Source organism: Pan paniscus, chromosome 11 (genome assembly GCF_029289425.2).
Source record: "Pan paniscus chromosome 11, NHGRI_mPanPan1-v2.0_pri, whole genome shotgun sequence".
Classification (NCBI taxonomy): domain Eukaryota; kingdom Metazoa; phylum Chordata; class Mammalia; order Primates; family Hominidae; genus Pan; species Pan paniscus.
In genome coordinates this window covers 61169-80206 of record NC_073260.2, presented here as the reverse complement: position 1 = coordinate 80206, position 19038 = coordinate 61169, and the positions used below count along the sequence as shown (strand labels likewise).

General features: G+C 43.9%; 1 protein-coding gene across 1 annotated transcript in view; it reads left to right on the top strand.

Moving 5' to 3' along the window:
- The window catches only part of LOC129398710 (tubulin beta-8 chain-like), a 62054-nt gene extending 43975 nt beyond the window's left edge, over window positions 1-18079 (top strand). The window contains 4 exon segments of the mRNA XM_055117344.1: window positions 12273-12381; window positions 12460-12570; window positions 13066-13146; window positions 13149-18079. Of these exon segments, the coding sequence (XP_054973319.1) occupies window positions 12273-12381; window positions 12460-12570; window positions 13066-13146; window positions 13149-14119 (1272 nt within the window). The 3' untranslated portion in view covers window positions 14120-18079.
- Window positions 18080-19038: the final 959 nt, after the last annotated feature.

Below are 19038 nucleotides of genomic sequence, written 5' to 3'. Positions count from 1 at the left end.
AGTAACAAAATGGCAGGAGTAAGTGCTTATCAATAATAACATTGAATGTACATGAACTAAATACTCCAATCAAAAGACAAATAGTGGATGAATGGATAGAGAAGCAAGACAATAATCTATGACCTACAAAAAAATACTTTACCTGTAAAGATACATTTAGACTGAAAATAAAACAATGGAAATAGTTATTCCATGCCGATAGAAACCAAAAAAGAGCAGAAATAGCTTTACTTATACCATACAAAAATAGATTTCAACAAAAGACTGTAGGAAGATATTAAGAAAGTCATTATATAATAATAAAGAGATCAATTCTTCCAGAGGATATAATAAGAAATATATATGCACCCAACACTAAAGCACCTAGATAAATGAAGCAAATATTATAAGAGCTAAAGAAAGAGACCTCAATACAATAATGGCTGGACACTTCAATACCCTACTTTAGTCATTGGATAGACCTTCCAGACAGAAAATCAACAAAGAAACATCAGACTTAATCTGCACAGTATAACAAATGAACCTAATAAATATTTACAGAAAATTTCATTCAACAGCTGCAGAATACACATTGTTCTTCTCTGCACATGGGTTATTTTCAAGGATAGACCATATATTAAGTAACAAGTCTAAAAACATTTTAAAAAATTGAAGTAATATCAAGCATTTTCTCTGACCACCATGGAACAAACTAGAAATCAATTAAAAAATGAATTTCAGAAACTATACAAACACTTGGACATTAAACAATATGCTCTTTAATGATCAGTAGGTCAATAAAAATGTTAAAAAGAAAATGGAAAATTTTCTTGAAACAAATAATAGAAACATAACATAGCAAAACCTGTGGAATATGGTAAAAGAGGTACTATTATAAAAGGAAAATTTATAACTGTAAGTGCCTATATAAAAATCAGAAAAGCTGCAAATAAATAACCTAACAATACATCTTAATTCACTAGAATAAAAAGGCCAAACAAAACTCAAAATTAGAAGAAAAGAAATAATAAAAATTAGAGCAGAAATAAAATGAAGAAAACAGTGCAAAAGATCAATGAAACAAGAAGTTGGTTTTTTGAAAAGTAAAACAATTAATGAATATTTAGACAGCTAGCTAAAAAACAGAGATGATACAAATTAATAAAATCAAAGGTGAAAAAGGAGACATTACAAGTAACATTTCAGAAAATCAAAGGATCATTAGTGGCTACTATAAGTAATTGTATGCCAACAAATTAGAAAACCTAGAGGAAATTAATTCTTAGACACACATAACTTACCAAGAATGAACTAGGAAAAAATCCAAAACCTGAACAGACCAATAATGAGTAACAAAATTAAAGCCATAATAAAAAAATGTCTGTAGGACCAGACTGAAAAATAGAGAAGGAAAGAACATTTCCAAACTCATTCTTTGAGGCTAGTATTACACTGATATCAAAACAAGACAAAGACACATTTAAAAAGAAAACTATGAGCCCATATTTGAGAATATTGATGCAAAAATTTGCAAAAAACCTAGCAAACTCAATTAAACAATACATAAATAGGTAATTCATAATGACCAAGTGGAATTTATCCCAGAGATACAAGGATGGTTCGACATGCAAATCAGTCAATGTGATATATCATATAAATAGAATGAAGGGGCCAGGTGCAGTGGCTCACACCTGTAATCCCAGCACTTTTGGAAGCCGAGATAGGCGGATCTCCTGAGTTCAGGAGTTCAAAACAAGCCTGGCCAACATGGCAAAACCCCATGTCTACTAAAAATACAAAAATTAGCCGAGTGGAGTGGTGGGCACCTGTAATCCCAGTTACTTGGAAGGCTGAGGCAGGAGAATCGCTTGAACCCGGGAGGCAGAGGTTGCAGTGAGCTGAGATCATGCCATTGCACTCCAGCCTGGGTGACAGAGGAAGACGTCATCTCAAAAAAAAAAAAAAAAAGAATGAAGGATGAAATCCATATAATCATTTCCATTATGCTAAAAAGTATTTGATAAAATTTAATATTCTTTAATAATAAACCCTTTGAAAACTGGGTATGGAATGAACATATCTCAACATAATAAAAGTCATATATGACAGACCCCCAGCTAGTATCATACTAAGTGGGGAAAAACTAAAAGCCTTTCCTGTAAAATCTGGAAGATGACAAGAATATCCACTTTTACCACTGTTATTCAACATAATTCTGAAATTCCTATCTGGAGCAATCAGACAAGAGAAAGCAATAAAAGGCACCCCAATTGGAAAAGAAGTCAAATTATTGTTTTTGCCAGTGATATAATCTTATATTTGGAAAAACGTAAAGACTCCTCTGATAGGGTTTTAATGTGTGTCCCCTCCCAAATTTAATTCTCAATGTTGGAGGTGGGCCAGGTGAAAGGTGATTTAACCATTGGGGTGGATTACTCATAAATGGCTTAGCACCATCCCACTTGGTACTATCTTCATGATAGTGAGTGAGTTCCCATAAGACCTGGTTATTTAAAAGTGTGTAACAACTCGCCCCTCTGTTTTTTTTCTCCTGCTTTTTGCCCTATGATGTGCAAGATTCTGCTTCAACTTTTGCCATGACTGTAAACTTCCAGAGGCCTTCCCAGAAGTGCATACCAGTGCTGTGTCTTCTCTACAGCCTGTAGAATCATGAGCCACTTAAACCTCCTTTCTAAAAAATAAATTACCCAGCCTCAGGTATTTATAGTGATGGGAAAAAAGCTTAATACAGAAAATTGGCACAAAGGAGTGGAAAATTGTTATAAGAATACCTGAAAATGTGGAATCAGCTTTGTAATTGGGTAAACAGGCAGAGGTTGGAAGAGTTTGTAGGATTCAGAAGAAGACAGAAAAATGAGGGAAAGTTGAGATTTTCTTAACTTTGAATGGCTTTGACGAAAATGCTGATAGTGATCTGGATGGTGAAGGCTGAGCTGAGGAGGTCTCAGATGAAAATTAGAAACTTATTAGGATCGAAGCAAAGGTCATTCATGTTGTCTTAGCAAAGTGGTTGGCTGAATTTCTGTCATGCCCTAGGGATATATAAAAGTTTGAATTTGAAAGTGATGATTTAGGGTTTCTGTTGAAAAAATGTCTAAGCACTAAAGCATTGAAGATGTGGCCTGGCTGCTTCTAACAACCTATGCTCACATGTTGCAGCAAAAAAAAGTAAGTTGTAATTTATTTTTACTTGCAAGGGAAGCATAGCGTAAAAGCTTAAAAACTTTGCATCCCAGTCATGTGGCAGAAAAATAAAAAGCTTTTACAAGAGAGGAACTCGAGCAGGCTGTGGAGCAATCACTTGTTAGAGATATTTGTATAACTTAAAAAAAAAAAGCAAGTGTTGATAGCCAAGACAATGGGGAAGAGGAATTGAAGGCATTTTAGAAATCTAAAAGGCAGCCCCCCATCACAGACCCTGAGGCCTAAAAGAAGAGAATAGTTTCTGGGATCAGGCCCAGGAACTGCTGCCTTGGGTAGCCTTAGAACATGGCTCCCTGCATTCTGGCCACTGCTCCAGCTCCAGGTGTAGCACAAATTGGCCCAGTTACAACTCCAGTCACTGCTTCAGAGGGTGCAAGCTATAAGCCTTGGTAGCTTTCATATGTTGTTAGGCCTGTGAGTGTACAAAATGCAAGAGCTGAGACTTGGGAGCCTCCACCTTTACTTCAAATAATGTATAAAAAAGCTAGGGTGTGCAGGCAGAAGCATGCTGCAAGGGTGGAGCCCTCATGGAGAACCTCTACTAAAACAATGCAGCAAAGAAATGTAGGGTTACAATCCCCATGTGGGTTCCCCACTGGGGCATGGCCTAGTAGATCTGTGAGGAGAGGATCACTGTCCTCCAGATCCCAGAATGGTAGATCTAGCTACAGCTTGCACTTTGCACCTGGAAAAGCCAGAAGCACACAAAACCAGCCAGAGGCACACAATACCAGCCCATGAGAGCAGCTGTGGGGGCTGAACCATGCAAAGCCACAAGGTCTAAACATCCCAAGGCATTAGTGTGCCCTGGAAATGGGACATAGAATCAAAAATAATTATTTTGGAGCCTTAAAATTCAATAACTCCCCTTCTGGGCTTCAGACTTGTATGGGTCCTGTGGTCTCTTTTTTTTTTTTAGCTGATTTCTTCCTTTTAGAATAGGAGTATTTACCCAATGCCTATGCCCCATTTGTATCTTGGAAGCACTTAATTTGTTTTTTATTTTACAGGCTTATAGGAAGAATAAACTAGCTTTGTCTTAGATGAGACTTTTGACTTTTGAGTTAAGGCTGAAATGAGTGAAGACTTTGGGGATTATTGGGATGTCATGATTGTATTTTGAAATATGAGAAGGATATGAGACTTGGAATGGCCAGGGGCAAAATGATATAGTTTAGGTATGTGTTCCCACCAAAATCTTATATTAAAATGTAATCCTCAATGTTGGAAGTGGGCCTAGTCGGGAGGTGATTGAATCATGAGGGCAGGATTTCCATGAACAGTTTGGCATCATTTCCTTGGGTGCCATTCTCACAATAGTAAGTTTTCATGAGAGCTGGTTATCTACAAGTGTGTAGCACTTCCCCCCTGCCCTCACACTTACCATGTGATGTGCAAGCACTGGATTTATTTTTCACCTTGATTGTCAGTTGTCAGAGGCTTGACCAGAAGCAGAAGCCAGTGCTATGCTTTCTGTACAGCCTGTAGAACCATGAGCCAATTAAACCTATTTCCTTTATAAATTAACCAGTCACCGATTGTTTTTACAGAAATGTGAGAATGGCATAATATTTCCATCAAAAAACTATTAGAAGTAATAACGAGTAAATTTGCAGAATACAAAATTAACATATACAAATCAGTAGGATTTCTATATGCCAACAGTCAACAAACTGAAAAAGAATTCAAAAAAGTAATCCTATTTGAAATAGCCACAAATAAAACAAAATGTGTGGGAATTTACCAAAGAAATAAAAGTTCTCAACAGTTAAAAATGTAAAACACTGATAAAAGAAATGAAAGAGAAGACAAAAAAATGGAAAGTTATTTCTATGTTCACAGATTGGAAGAATCAGTATTTTAAAAAATGTCCATATGATCCAAAGCAATCTATACATTTCATGCCATCTCTATCAAAATAACAATGACATTCCTCACAGAAATAGAAAAAAAATCTGAAATATATATGGAACCACAAAACACCATAATAGTCAAAGCTATTCTGAGTATATAAACCAAAACTGTAGGAATCCCATTACATGGTTTTAAATTGTACTATCAAGCTATAGTAATTAAAACAGCATGACACTAGAATAAAAAGACATAAAGACAAATGGAATGAAATAGAGAACTTAGAAACAAACTCATACAGCTAAACTAATTTTCAACAAAACTGTCAATAACATACAACAAAAAACAAGACAGTTTCAGTAATAAATAGGGCTGGGAAAACTGGCAAGCCATAGGCAGAAGAATGAAACTAGAACCCTATTTCTTGCAAAATACAAAAATCAAATTAAAATGAATTAAGGACTTAAACCTAACACCTCAAACTATCAAAATTTTACAAGAAAACACTGGGGAAACTCTTTAGGGCATTGGTTTGGACAAAAATTTCTTAAATAATTCCCCATAAGCACAGACAACCAAAGCAAACATGGACAAATGGAATTACAGCAAGTCAGAAAGCTTTTTTAAAGTGAAGGAAACAATAAACAAAGTGAAGAGAAAACCCACAGAATGGAAGAAAATATTTGTAAATTACCCATCTGAAAAGCAATTAATAGTTACATGATATGGTTAGGCTTTGTGTCCCCACCCAAATCTCATATTGAATTGTAATCCCCAGGTGTTGAAGGAGAGACCTGGTAGAAGGTGATTGGATCATGGGGTTGGTTTCCCCCAGGCTGTTCTTCTGATAATGAGTGAGTTCTCATGAGATCTGATGGTTTTATAAGGGGCTTTTCCCCCTTTGCTTCACATACATGCTCTCTCGCCTGCCATCATGGAAGAGGTGCCTGCTTCCCATCTGCCATGATTGTAAGTTTCCTGAGGCCTCCCCAGCCATGTGGAACTGTGACTCAGTTAAACCTATTTCCTTTATAAATTACCCAGTCTCGCCAGGCGCAGTGGTGCATGCCTGTAATCCCAGCACTTTGGGAGGCTGCGGCGGGTGGATCACGAGGTCAGGAGTTCAAGACCAGCCTTGCCAAGATGGTGAAACCCCGTCTCTACTAAAAATACAAAACTTAGCTGGGCATGGTGTCAGGTGCCTGTAATCCCGGCTACTCAAGAGGCTGAGGCAGAGAATTGCTTGAACCCAGGAGGTGGAGGTTGCAGTGAACCGAGATCATACCAGTGCACTCCAGCCTGGGCGACAGAGCAAGACTTCATCTGAATACATAAATAGATAAATAACCCAGTCTCAGTTTTTTTATAGCAGTGCAGAAACAGACTAATACACTACAATATATTGAGTTCAAAACATTCTATAGAAAAAATATAATCAATTAAAGAGTGGACAAAAATTTAAATGGACATTTATGAAAAGAAGACATACAAATGGCAAATAGGCAAGTGAAAAGGTGCTCCACATTACTGATCATTATAGAAATGCAAATCAAACCCAAAATGAGATATCATTTCACCTCAGTTAAGGTGGCTTTTATCCAGAAGTCAGTCAAAAACAAATGTTGCTAATAGCCAAGATTTGGAAGAAACCTAAATGTCCATCAACAGATGACTGGATAGAGAAAATGTGGTACATATACACAATGGAGTGCTATTCAGCTATAAGAAAGAATGAGAGTCTGTCATTTGCAGTAACAGAAATGGAACTGAAAGGCTTTATGTTAAGTGAAATAAGTCAGGCACAGAAAGAAAAATGTCACATGTCCTCACTTATTTGTGGGTGCTAAAATTTGAAATAATTGATGTCATAGAGAGTATAAGGGTGTTTACCAGAGGCTGGGAAGGGCAGTGGGGGAACAGGGGGTTAGTGGGGATGTGAAATGGGTACAAAAAATTGTTAGAAAGAATGAATAAGACAGTATTTGATAGCACAACAGGGTGATTATGGTAAAAAAAATTTTAATTATATATTTTATAAAAACTAAAATAGTATAATTGGATTGTTTATAACACAAGCTATAAATGCTTGAGGGGACGGATACCCTGTTTTTTATTATGTATTACTTGTTACATGCCTGTATCAAAGTATGTCATGTACCCCCATAAATATATACACCAACTATGTACCCATAAAAATTAATTAAAAATTACAATTAAAACCAAAGGGAGGAGAGTCTAACGAGGCAGGTGTGACCCATGGCTTGAACTAGCTTTTCAGGGTAACTTTGGAATGTCCTTATCCAAGAAGGGGGGTCCATTTAGTCAATAGGGGCTTAGAAATTAATTTTTAGTTTGTAAGTGGAAAAAAGAGAATTTTTAATCCTGAGCCATAGCTCTCAGTCAGTCAGTCCCTGCAGGGAACCCTGTTCTTTACTCTGGAGATAAACACTATTTTTCTTTTCCACTGAATAACACCACATTTCAAAATGAGGGGAAACATCTTGAAACTAAGAGGTATGGCCTTATTAAATTTGATTTGGTTTCCATTGTAATTAATTTAATCACATGTGTTCTAGAGTTTGTCCTCAGTCTTCTCCTACTTTAGGCTCATGATCTGTTGAATTTGCTCAGCTCCCTGCTCAACAGCAGGAAATCAGAATTATTTAAAAGCCTCTTTGTGGCTGGGAGCAGTAGCTCATGCCTGTAATCCCAGCAATTTGGGAGGCCAAGGTGGGCAGATCACTTGTTATCAGGGGTTTGAGACCAGCCTGGCCAACAGAGTGAAACCCCATTTCTACTAAAGATACAAAAATTAGCTGGGTGTGGTGATTCATGCCTGTAATCCCAGCTACTTGGGAGGCTGAGGCAGGAGAATCACTTGAACCTGGGAGGCGGAGGTTTCAGTAAGGCAAGATGGTGCACTGCACTCCAGCCTGGGCAGTAGAGCAAGACTCTGTCTCAAAATAATAATAATAAATAAAAATAAAAATCTCATTGTGTTTCAAACAAAATTTCTTTTGCATATCAACTGTGTCAACTTGCATATTAACTATAATCATTTTGTTTACTTTATATCCAATCTTGAGAAATCTTTGAGGACTAATTTCACTCTTTTCTGCCATTTTGGTAAACATACCAAATGCCACCATACAAAATGCACAAAATTCCTGAGAAATGCATTTTCTCCTTGAGGAGTAGACTTGCTGTGTTAGAGGAACTCATGGTTATCAAGCTTCTAGTTTAATAAACATGACTAGAATTCTCTATCTTAATATGAGTAGCTAGGTACTCACAAGGCATCTAGAAGGTTAATACCTATGGTCTGGAAATAGCCACATTTTTTTACTGGCCACAGATTACAATTGCAGAATATTTATGGCCATACAAGACATCTTCCACCAAGCCTGAAAAATGTATAAATGTCCTAGGAGTGCAGCATTTTTTGTTAAAGATAATATTAACGAGCTAGCTTAGGTTAACGGGTTAATGGTCACTGTTAAAACCAATAGCCCCGACTTTAGTGAGTACATCTGCACCTTCCAAGTGTAATTATAACTCTTTCTCTTTATAGTTAGAGTACAGACACTAACAAAAGACAATGCATTCCTGCTCTTGTTTTCTGAGGATGTCCAACTCTGTAATGGAGTCATTTCTAATAAACTTGCTTCTTTCACTGTGCTCTCTGACTCACCTCAAATTTTTTACTGCACAAGATCTAAGAATCCTACTTTGTGGTCTGTATCAGGAACCTCTTTTCCAGCAAAATCTTTCAGCAACACCATGAAGGGACACCAAGACAAGACCCCCACTCCAAGGAAAACAATCCACATAGAATCATTCAGCTGGCAAGTGGGCTGTCTTTTAGAGTCGCGAAGCCATTCAGGTTGGCAAGAATGATTACCCACTATTACTTAAGTGAGAGGCCCTAGGGTATAATATTAGGGTGAGAGACTCAGCCCAAAGTTAGAGACCTGGGGGTGTCATACTCAGATTAGAGGCCAAGCCCACAGGGTTAGAGGCCCTGGGGAATATTGAGAAGAATGGATTTGGCTAAACAAGATGTTTGCCACTTTCTGTTTTTGGACTGTCCACCTTGTGCTTTGTCCCTCACCTGAGTGCTCTGCATATTGTTGCCTTTCTGCCCACCGCCTCCGTTTTGCAGTAGTCTGGAGGCTGCCCCAGGAAAGAGGCCCCAAACAGTTTAGCTTTTACTTTCCTTAGTGATCCTCTGACTTTTAGCCTTGATGTCTTAGAGCTATTGCTGCTACCACTTTTCCAGTTGGCAAAGCTAATAAACTAACATTAGAACAGCACCTACAGGTTTTTGACCCCACAACAAGGGAAGGTGGTCCTAGAAGCTAAAGGGCACCAGTGGATAATAGGAGAATATTTATGAAAGTGTGAGGCCTTATTGCTAGACCGACCCTCCAGACATAACCCTTAAAGCCTGGCAAACCATAAACCCAGCTACTTACCTGTCAGAGTCCACAGGTGCTCCCAGCCTTTCTGGCATACAGGTTGTATTAGTCTGTTCTCACGCTGCTAATAAAGACATATCTGAGGCTGGGTAATTTATTAAAAAAGAGGTTTAATTGACTCACAGTTGCACGTGGTTGGAGAGGCCTCACACTCATGGCAGAAGGCAGGTGAGGAACAAAGTCACATCTCTTACATGGCAGCAGGCAAAAGAGCTTGTGTAGGGAAACTCCCCTTTATAAAACCATCAGCTGTAATCCCAGCACTTTGGGAGTCCAAGGCAGTGGATGACCTGAGGTGAGGAGATCGAGGCCAGCCTGGCCAACATGGTGAAACTCCGTCTATACTAAAAGTACAAAAATTAGACAGGCATGGTGGTGGGCACCTGTAATCCCAGCTACTCGGGAGGCTGAGACAGGAGAATCGCTTGAACCCGGGAATCAGAGGTTGCTGTGAGCCAAGATCACGATAATGCACTCCAGCCTGAGCAACAGAGCAAGACTCTGTCTCAAAAATAAATAAATAAATAAACCACCAGATCTCATGAGGCTTATTCACTGTCACGAGAACAGCATGGGAAAGACCCATCCCCCGATTCAATTACCTCCCACTGGGCCCCTCCCACGATATGTAGGAATTATGGGAGCTATAATTCAAGATAAGATTTGACTGGGGACACAGCCAAAGCATGTCACAGGTTATGAAACAAATTTATTCTAGCAGGCCAGACGTAGGAGAGATGAGCCCCTTGACCATCCCAAGGAAGAGTGGTTAACAGATGCAAGTTTTTTTATGCATCAGGAAAACAGGAGGGCTAGATATGCTATTAGTAGTCAGCACAAGAGAATCAAGGCACAAGCCTTGCTGGCCTCGACCTCAGCTCAAAAAGCTGAGTTAATTGAACTTACTAGGCCCCTGCAGTTGGAAAGGATTTAAAAGTTAACATTTACACTGATTCCAAGTCTGATTTTTTAGTGCTTCATGCTTATGCTGCAATTTGGAATGGGTGGGGACTCCTGACCCCAAAGGGCTTTTCCATACAACATCATTCAGATTTTGAGCTTGTTAGAATGCTGCTTTGCTGCCAAAAAGTGACTATAATTAATTGCAGAGGAGATCAAAAGAGAGACTGACCATGTAAAAGGAAATGCCCTTGTAGATGCCACAGCCAAGGCCCCTGCACTGAAAGGGCCAATGAAGCTTGTGGGCGTGCTGGTCAGCATACATAGAACTGGGCCGGAATACCCTGAAGAAGAACAAAAATGGTCCAGGGATTGCATTTCAGTCCAGGGCCCCTCGGGCTGAATGATGGTAATAAATTACTAATGCCAAGTACCAAACACAGGAGTATAACTCAGCACTTTCATGATTCTTTTCACCCTAGAAGGGATTCTTTGTTTCTGTTAATGTCTCATTTGTTTATAGGGGTAAATCTTTTCAAGACACTAAAACAGGTGACTTAGCCCTGTGAGCTCTGTGCCTGACATGACCCAAACGGCCAGCAATTTTCTCCTTCTCCAGTTAAACCTGTCCAAAATTGAGGAACCTATCTACATGAGAACTGGCAACTCTAATTTACCCTGAAGCCTTTCTGCAGGAGATTCAAATATTTGCTAATGCTTACTGATACCTTCACTGGTTAGATCGAGGCATTCCCCACCCCATCTGAAAAATGTTTACCAGAAGAAATAACTCCTCAGTTTGGGTAATCCAAAAGCCTGCAAAGTGACAATGGCCCATCTTTCACAGCAGGCGTAACCCAACACCTATCCTCAGCTTTAAGAATCCAATATTACCTTCACTCTGCTGGAGACCGCAGTCCTCTGGAAAGGTGAAAGGGCTAATCCTAAAGAAGACTAGCTAAATCAGAGGCCTGACTATCTCTAACACCCATAGCTTACTGCGGGTTTGAACTGCTCCAAAGTAAAACGTATAATTAAGTCCTGTTGAGTTAACATGTGGAAGGCCTTTCCTAACCACAGATCTCCTAATAGATGAAAAGACTCATCGGTTACAAAAATATGTCATCAATCTGGGACAGGTGCAAAGGCACTCTGTGAATATGGAAACAAGAGTCTTCCCCTCCCACATGGGAGGAAAAATCAGTTTCAGCTCAGCTAGGAATTTAGTCTTACTAAAGACGTGGGAGGAAGTTTTTCAGCTGAGCAGCTTTCCCCAACGTGGAAGGGACCATAGCAAGGATACCTGAGTTCTCCAACAGACGTTCAACGCCAAGGGATTCACAGGTGGGTGCACCTGTGTGGAAGTAAAGCTGTTGCTTATTCTGGGAGCCCAATCGGAGGCTGAGGGAGGTGGACGCGGGGCTATTTAAGCGTTAGCGGAGGGCGGGCTGGGTCGCTGCGCCTCTGCTCCTCCTTCTCGCGCTTCTGTTGCCGCCCTAATCCTGCCTTAGCCATGAGGGAGATTGTGCTCACGCAGATCGGGCAGTACGGGAACCAGATCGGGGCCAAGGTTGGCAGCCGGGGCTCTGAGGGCCCAGCCCGGGCCTACCGGGTGGCCGGGGAAGATGTTGGCAGTGGCGGGAGCGGTGCCCCTGCATTGCGGCCCCTGGGCTCCCTGTCGGGGACGGTGGAACTGGGCGGCTGGTGAGGCGGCTGGGGTGGACCCCAGGGACAGGGCGGCCTAGGGATGGGGGTGTGGATGAGGGTGGGGGTGGGAGAGGGGCTGGGGCGCCTCCGTGACTCAGCCCCGGCCTGTCTGGCCCCTCCTGTCTGTTGCAGTTCTGGGAGGTGATCTCTGATGAACATGCCATCGACTCCGCTGGCACCTACCATGGGGACAGCCACCTGCAGCTGGAGCGCATCAACGTGTACTACAACGAGGCCAGCGGTGAGACCCTCGTCCTTCCCCCACCGCCCTCCTGGGAACGTAGCTCTCCCCTCGCTCATGCCCTCCCTCCCCACGCAGGTAGCAGGTACGTGCCCCGCGCTGTGCTCGTGGATCTGGAGCCGGGCACCATGGACTCTGTGCGCTCGGGGCCCTTCGGGCAGGTCTTCAGGCCAGACAACTTCATTTCCGGTGAGCTGCGGGCGAGGACTGGGGTGCGGCTCCTTAGCCAGGGCAGCTCAAAATCTAGGAACACCCCAAGGTCATCCTGTGGGAACTGTGGCGCCAGGGCCCCTGAACACCCTCCTATCCGCCGAGTCGAGTCGCTCAATCTGCCTGTCCTAAACGGGCTTCGGGAGGAAGGCCCGGGTGTCTCCTCAAGGTGAGGAGCTACTGATGTCCTTGTCGGGAGCTGAGCTGGGGTCGTGGCTACTGCCTTTCCTGAGAATGGGCAGGAGCCACCTGCAGCGAGGTCTGTGAGCCCGTCTCAGGTTTGACTCCTGTCTTAATTTCTAACAGGGGAAGCTGCTGTCCTGTAACTCTGGGGGAGCGGGTTTCATTTGCTCCACCTGCAGGGCGAATGGTGCTTTCACCTCACATGTGACACTTGGCCCTTTCTGCATTATGGTGGTGACCACTGATGACCGTATACCTGGCCGTCGAGTGACTGGCTGTACTGTCTTACAGGTCAGTGTGGGGCCGGAAACAACTGGGCCAAGGGACACTACACCGAAGGCGCGGAGCTGATGGAGTCAGTGATGGACGTTGTCAGGAGGCTGAGAGCTGTGACTGCCTGCAGGGTTTCCAGCTGACCCACTCCCTGGGTGGGGGGACTGGGTCTGGGATGGGTACCCTTCTCATCAGTAAGATCCGGGAGGAGTACCCAGACAGGATCATAAACACATTGAGCATCCTGCCCTCGCCCAAGGTGTCAGACACCGTGGTGGAGCCCTACAACGCCACCCTCTCAGTCCACCAGCTCATGGAAAACATGGATGAGACCTTCTGTATAGATAACGAAGCGCTATATGACATATGTTCCAAGGCCCTAAAACTGCCCACACCCACCTATGGTGACCTGAACCACCTGGTGTCTGCTACCATGAGTGGGGTCACCATGTGCCTGCGCTTCCCGGGCCAGCTGAATGCTGACCTGCGGAAGCTGGCCGTGAACATGGTTCCGTTTCCCCGGCTGCATTTCTTCATGCCCGGCTTTGCCCCACTGACCAGCCGGGGCAGCCAGCAGTACTGGGCCTTGACTGTGGCTGAGCTCACCCAGCAGATGTTTGATGCTAAGAACATGATGGCTGCCTGTGACCCCCATCACGGCCACTACCTAACGGCGGCTGCCATTTTCAGGGGTCGCATGCCCATGAGGGAGGTGGATGAACAGATGTTCAACATTCAAGATAAGAACAGCAGCTACTTTGCTGACTGGCTCCCCAACAACGTAAAAACAGCCGTCTGTGACATCCCACCCCGGGGGCTAAAAATGTCAGCCACCTTCATTGGGAATAATACGTCCATCCAGGAACTCTTCACATGTGTCTCAGAGCAGTTTACAGCAATGTTCAGGCGCAAGGCCTTCCTCCACTGGTACACAGGCGAGGGCATGGATGAGATGGAATTCACCGAGGCCGAGAGCAACATGAACGACCTGGTGCCTGAATATCAGCAATATCAGGATGCCACGGCGGAGGAGGAGGAGGATGAGGAGTGTGCTGAGGAGGAGGTGGCCTAGAACTCTCCTTTTCTAGGTAAAGGGGGGAAGCAGTGTGGATTCTTTCCTGTGTTCTGACAGCCATGTGTCACTATGCGCTTGTTCATTTGTGTCTTCACATCTCCTGCTGCATTTTAAAGCATTTGTATAGTATGCGGTTTTGCCTAATAAAGTGTTCTCACAGCATCTGGTTTCACCTCCATCTTCCATGGGCCCTCTGGCTACTGCTGCCAGATGCACACAGTTGTCCTGCAAGGCGGAAGCTGTCTGGGCTTATCACATGCCCAGGAACAAGCATTCCAGTGGCTCCAGGAGGGCTCAGCATGGGCTGTGGACATGGCAGGCAGGCTTCACGCAAACTTGGGGATGCCCTGGGCCTTGGGCAGCGACGTGGTGGAAAACCTGTTCCTGAAGAAAAGCCTTGGCTTATCCCATGTACCAAACTTCTAGGGGACCAGCTGGCCATGTTTTGGAACTTTGTCCACCAGGGTCGCTGACCCCTTTTAATGTCCCCAAAGTCCCATCTTGGAGTAGGAATGTGGTCAGACAGCTGGCTCTGAACCAGCAATGAAGGGTGTGCAAGTTGGACCCCAGCCACTCCATCACCACGATGGCCTGGGTGTGATTGTGTGGCCTCATTCTCTTAATGAGGTGGGCATGGGATATCTGGCAGGGACTAGGCAGGAATCGAGCCCAGTGTTTGCTAACATGCACTGAACCCTATGTAGAAGGGGATTAGGTCCTGGGGGCTGCAGATGTGGTTGCTGGGCCTGTGACATGCACTGAACCCTATGTAGAACCCTATGCAGCCCCTTGAAACTTCCCAGGATGGCTGGTTTTTGGGGTTTATCACCTTATTTTTCTCCCTCTGGTTTTAGCCACTGTAGGCCAGTTTGTTCACAGTTTGTTCACCAACTTTGGCTCATTTCATTACCTTATCAGAGGTGGGAATTCTGAGGTCCCTAAGCCAGAGGCTTTCAGGGATGTGGCTCCCTCTGCCGCCCTGGCAGGGAGGGCGCAGGGGTCCCAGGTGGAGCCTCTGACCTAGAGCCTTTGGCTCTAGAGCCTGGAGCCTTACCGCAAGGCTGCCTGTGGGTTTGGCGTCGGGAAACAACCCAGCCTGGAGCCCAGGCTGCTGGTTATCTGGAGACAGCCTCCCCGTAAGATTTCTCTGAGACAAGAAACAATTATGCAAATTATCCTAATTCTGTTTGAAAGAATAGAGAGATTGATTGCAGAGACAAACCATTTAGGCAGGCAATGTAGAAGGTGTTTCCACGGCTAATCTGCCTTCAAAGGAGAGGGATTTTGTTTGTAAACTTCAGACCCAGAAAATTGATTGTTCTGTCAACTTTAGATAATTATCTGTCCTCCCTGAGGCCCTAAGCTTAGCAGAAATGTTCTTTCTCTGAATCAGTACTCAGCTTTGGATCTCTGTTGGGTTCCCTGTGGAGTGCTAAATCAGAGATTCCCCCAAAGCAGTGGATCAGGAGCCTTCCTCCAGCCACAGTGCCCATCCTGCCTGCAGAAGAATGGACAGAGGGATGGGAGGGCTGCAGAGCTGGCACTGTGTCCCTGGAGGGGCTGGTGGGGACTCACTGTTCGGGGGACAGGGGAGGCAGAGTCCACACTCAACTGCTGCGTGGAGATGGGCATGAAGGGCAGGCAGGTCTGGCCTTGGCCTTGCGGTTTGTTTCCATTAAAGACCTTCAAGACCAGAAGGGACCAATAGGGCCGGACTATGCAGGGAGAGAAGAGGTTCTAGGGAACTGAGTTCCGAAGTCTTCGTCTTCTCACTGTGCAATGGGGTTCACCTATAAAGCAGGCTGCTTGTCCTCGGGAGAGCTCATTGTGGAGAAACATCACTGGACAGAGCCCCTCCTTATCTGCATCAGACTCCTCTGGTCTCCCCGGTTGCCTTTTTCTCTGCCCCTAAGGGCACCTGTCCCTGGAGAGGCTCTCAGGACAGTATCCTGGACACCCCCTGCCTGGACACCCCTTGCCTGGCACCCTTCCTCTCCACAATGTCGTCAGAGAGCTCCACCTGCCCTTCTAGCCCCCTGGTCCAGCACTGCTGGTCATGAGGTTTGGGCCCTGTGACCTGCCCAGATCCAAGCTGTGGGGAAAGTTTGCTGAGACCAGTTTGGGGAACAGAGGGGCCTTGTTGTACCATTTGTTCTGGGCACAGGGGACCTCCTGCATCGTCTATCTCCTCCATGAGATGCTAGTTTCAGGGATTCCTTGGGGACACTGGAGAGCAGGGCTGGCTCAGGCAGGGGCCTGACCATAGTCCAGACAGTGCAGACCCTACCTGAGGTGCCACACGGGCCCTCATCAGTCTTCTCTTCACACAATGGAGTCACTCCTGTGCCTCCCCTGTCTGCACTCCATTGAGCCGGGAAAGGCCTGCAGTAGCCAATGCCCACATTTGAGTTTCAAATGTGAATATACCCAGGGATTGCAATTTACCAAAAGATGAAGGAAAAGGCCTCTCCCAGTACTTGGTCAACATTATTCTGTGGTATTTTTCAGATGAAATTAGCATTTAAGCCAGTATACTTTTAGTAAAGCAGATTATGCTCCATAATGTGGGTGGGTCTCATCCAATCAGTTGAAGGCCTTAAAGGAAGAAATACTGACCTCCCAGGGGAAGAGGGAATTCTGCCCCTGGACTCAAGCCACTCTTCCTTGGATTCTAGCCTCTGTAATTACACGAGACAATTCTGGACATCTCCTCCTCTCTTTTCTGTTTCTCTGGAAAACCCTGACTAATGCAATTCTTGTTAAGCTGCTTTTAAGAAGTGTGAAGAAAATATTAAAAAGAATTAACTAAGAATTTTGAGTGGACGATCTAATTATTTCACACTGGCTGAGATCTCCCTGATGTTGACATTGCAATGACACTGTGCACTTCTTGGGGTAAGAAAAAGTGCAGTCTCAGTATCCCTCCCACTAAATAGGAAGGCAAATTGCCATTTCCCGAAAAGTCCAGAATAGTAAGTAGGTTGACGAGTAACTCTTGAAGTTACATAAGACAAATCAGTTGCAACAGAGGATCATAAACCCCTCGTGTACGGAAGGAAAACAAGTTTGTCAATGTGCAAACTGTAAGTCTAAGTTCCTACTTCTGTAAAAAGTAGAGTTTCCTCTTCAAAGACTTTCCTTCCCATCTCATTAGAAATAAATAGTAACTTCTCTTAGAAGCAAAATTTATTCAAAGACCTGTGCTAACATTCTTAAATATCTGCTAGCCCTAATAAAGAAATCAATGTACTTTATGTTCTTAGCTCCCACAATTTAGCCTAAATATTTGCCCTGGCATGCTTATACTAGTCCAAGCAAGCTTTAGGTCATTGCCTGTTCCTCTTCTTTATTCGAAGGTGTTTTTACTTTTTTCAGCATTCCACAAGTTACTTCCTCCTTCCTTTGTTCTCCTCTGCCTTTTCCTCTCTAAAAAAGTTCTAAGTTGCTAGCCAATCGGAACAAATACAGAATGTGAGGTCCCGTTCCAGCCGCTGGAAACTGGACACAGCAGTAGGGTGGATGCGTCAGGTTATAAATGACCCTGTCTCCTTTGCTCAGTATACTCTTGTGGCAAAACTGCTGGTGAGTGTACCCTTTCTGCAGAAATTAAAAAAAAAATAAAAATGGCCTTGCTGAGGAAATTAAATTTACATTCAAGTGCTATTTCTTTACCGCACTGGGAACAAGCATGTCAAACAATTTCAACCCTGCTGGACCTCATCAAGTGAGGGCCGGGATGGAAAAGCGGCCGTGCCGAGGTGCCCCGGAAGCAGCCTCCGGAGTGTGCGTCAGAGTTTCTGGCCATTTCAGCTAAGACTTTTCTTCTGACAGACTAGAAGTGAAAAAAAGAATTATTTACTTTGTTGGGAAATGTGACAAAAGGTTAAAATTCTACTAGTTCATAAAATATTTGAAGCTAACTTTGTTTTTATAAATAAAATTGTATTTACAATTTAAGTTTTAGTTCTCATCCTTGCTGTTATAAAAGTTATTCTAAGTTATGTCAGTCTTTGAGGGTAAATGTAGAGTATTTAAAATAGCCTATATTTGGAAAACTGAACAGTGTTTGTTGTCATGATTTTACTTTGTTCTTGACCACATTGGTCCCAGAGAAAGTCAAGGTCTTCACCCACGGATTCAAGATTCTTGTGGCAGCTGCTGAATTCTTTTCCAACAATGCTTGGGCCTCATCAGCGTCATGTTTGTGCACTACCCCAGCCCCAACCACAGACATGGGCAGGAGGAACAGAGCTCTACTGTGTAGCGTCACTGCCAGTAAGAGTCTGGCTCTCCCATGAAGCATTACTCTTCCTCTGCATGTATCTTAGAATTTCAAAAGCCATTTGGCCTCCATTTCTTTAGATTGTGGATAAGATCCATAAACTTGTACTGGGGTCACTGTTCCTCCAGCCTCTTTAGCACGTATCTGCAGTCTCATTTCCAGGCTGTTTCCTCTATGGGCCACTGCCTGCAGAATTCCCAGATGAATCCATTGCCCATTCCCTGTAGCCACATCTCCAAATCCACAGCCGTTCTCAGCAGCTGCCTGTACACTCACATCCCAGAGGTCAAGTTGCCACAGCTGGTGTGTGTTTCCAGCCACTAGGCAACCCCAGGTCTTCATCTGAGCACCCAGGGCCAGAAGTCTCACCCTGTCCCCCATACCATCCCTTCCCAGCCAGCCACAGTTTCCTTCCTTCTGTTGCTCACACAGTGCTCTCAGCCCCAGATGCCCTTCCTGACATTTCCTCCCAAGGAAACCCAAGTCCTCCGTCAGGGTCCACCCAAATGTCCACACTCTCTGGTAGCCTGCCCAGCCCCAGAGGCTCCCTTGAGCTCCCTTCCCCCATTAGAGCCTACAGAGGCAGTGCTGCCCAGCAGACATCTCGGCTGGGAGTCAAACAGAGCAAGGCTAT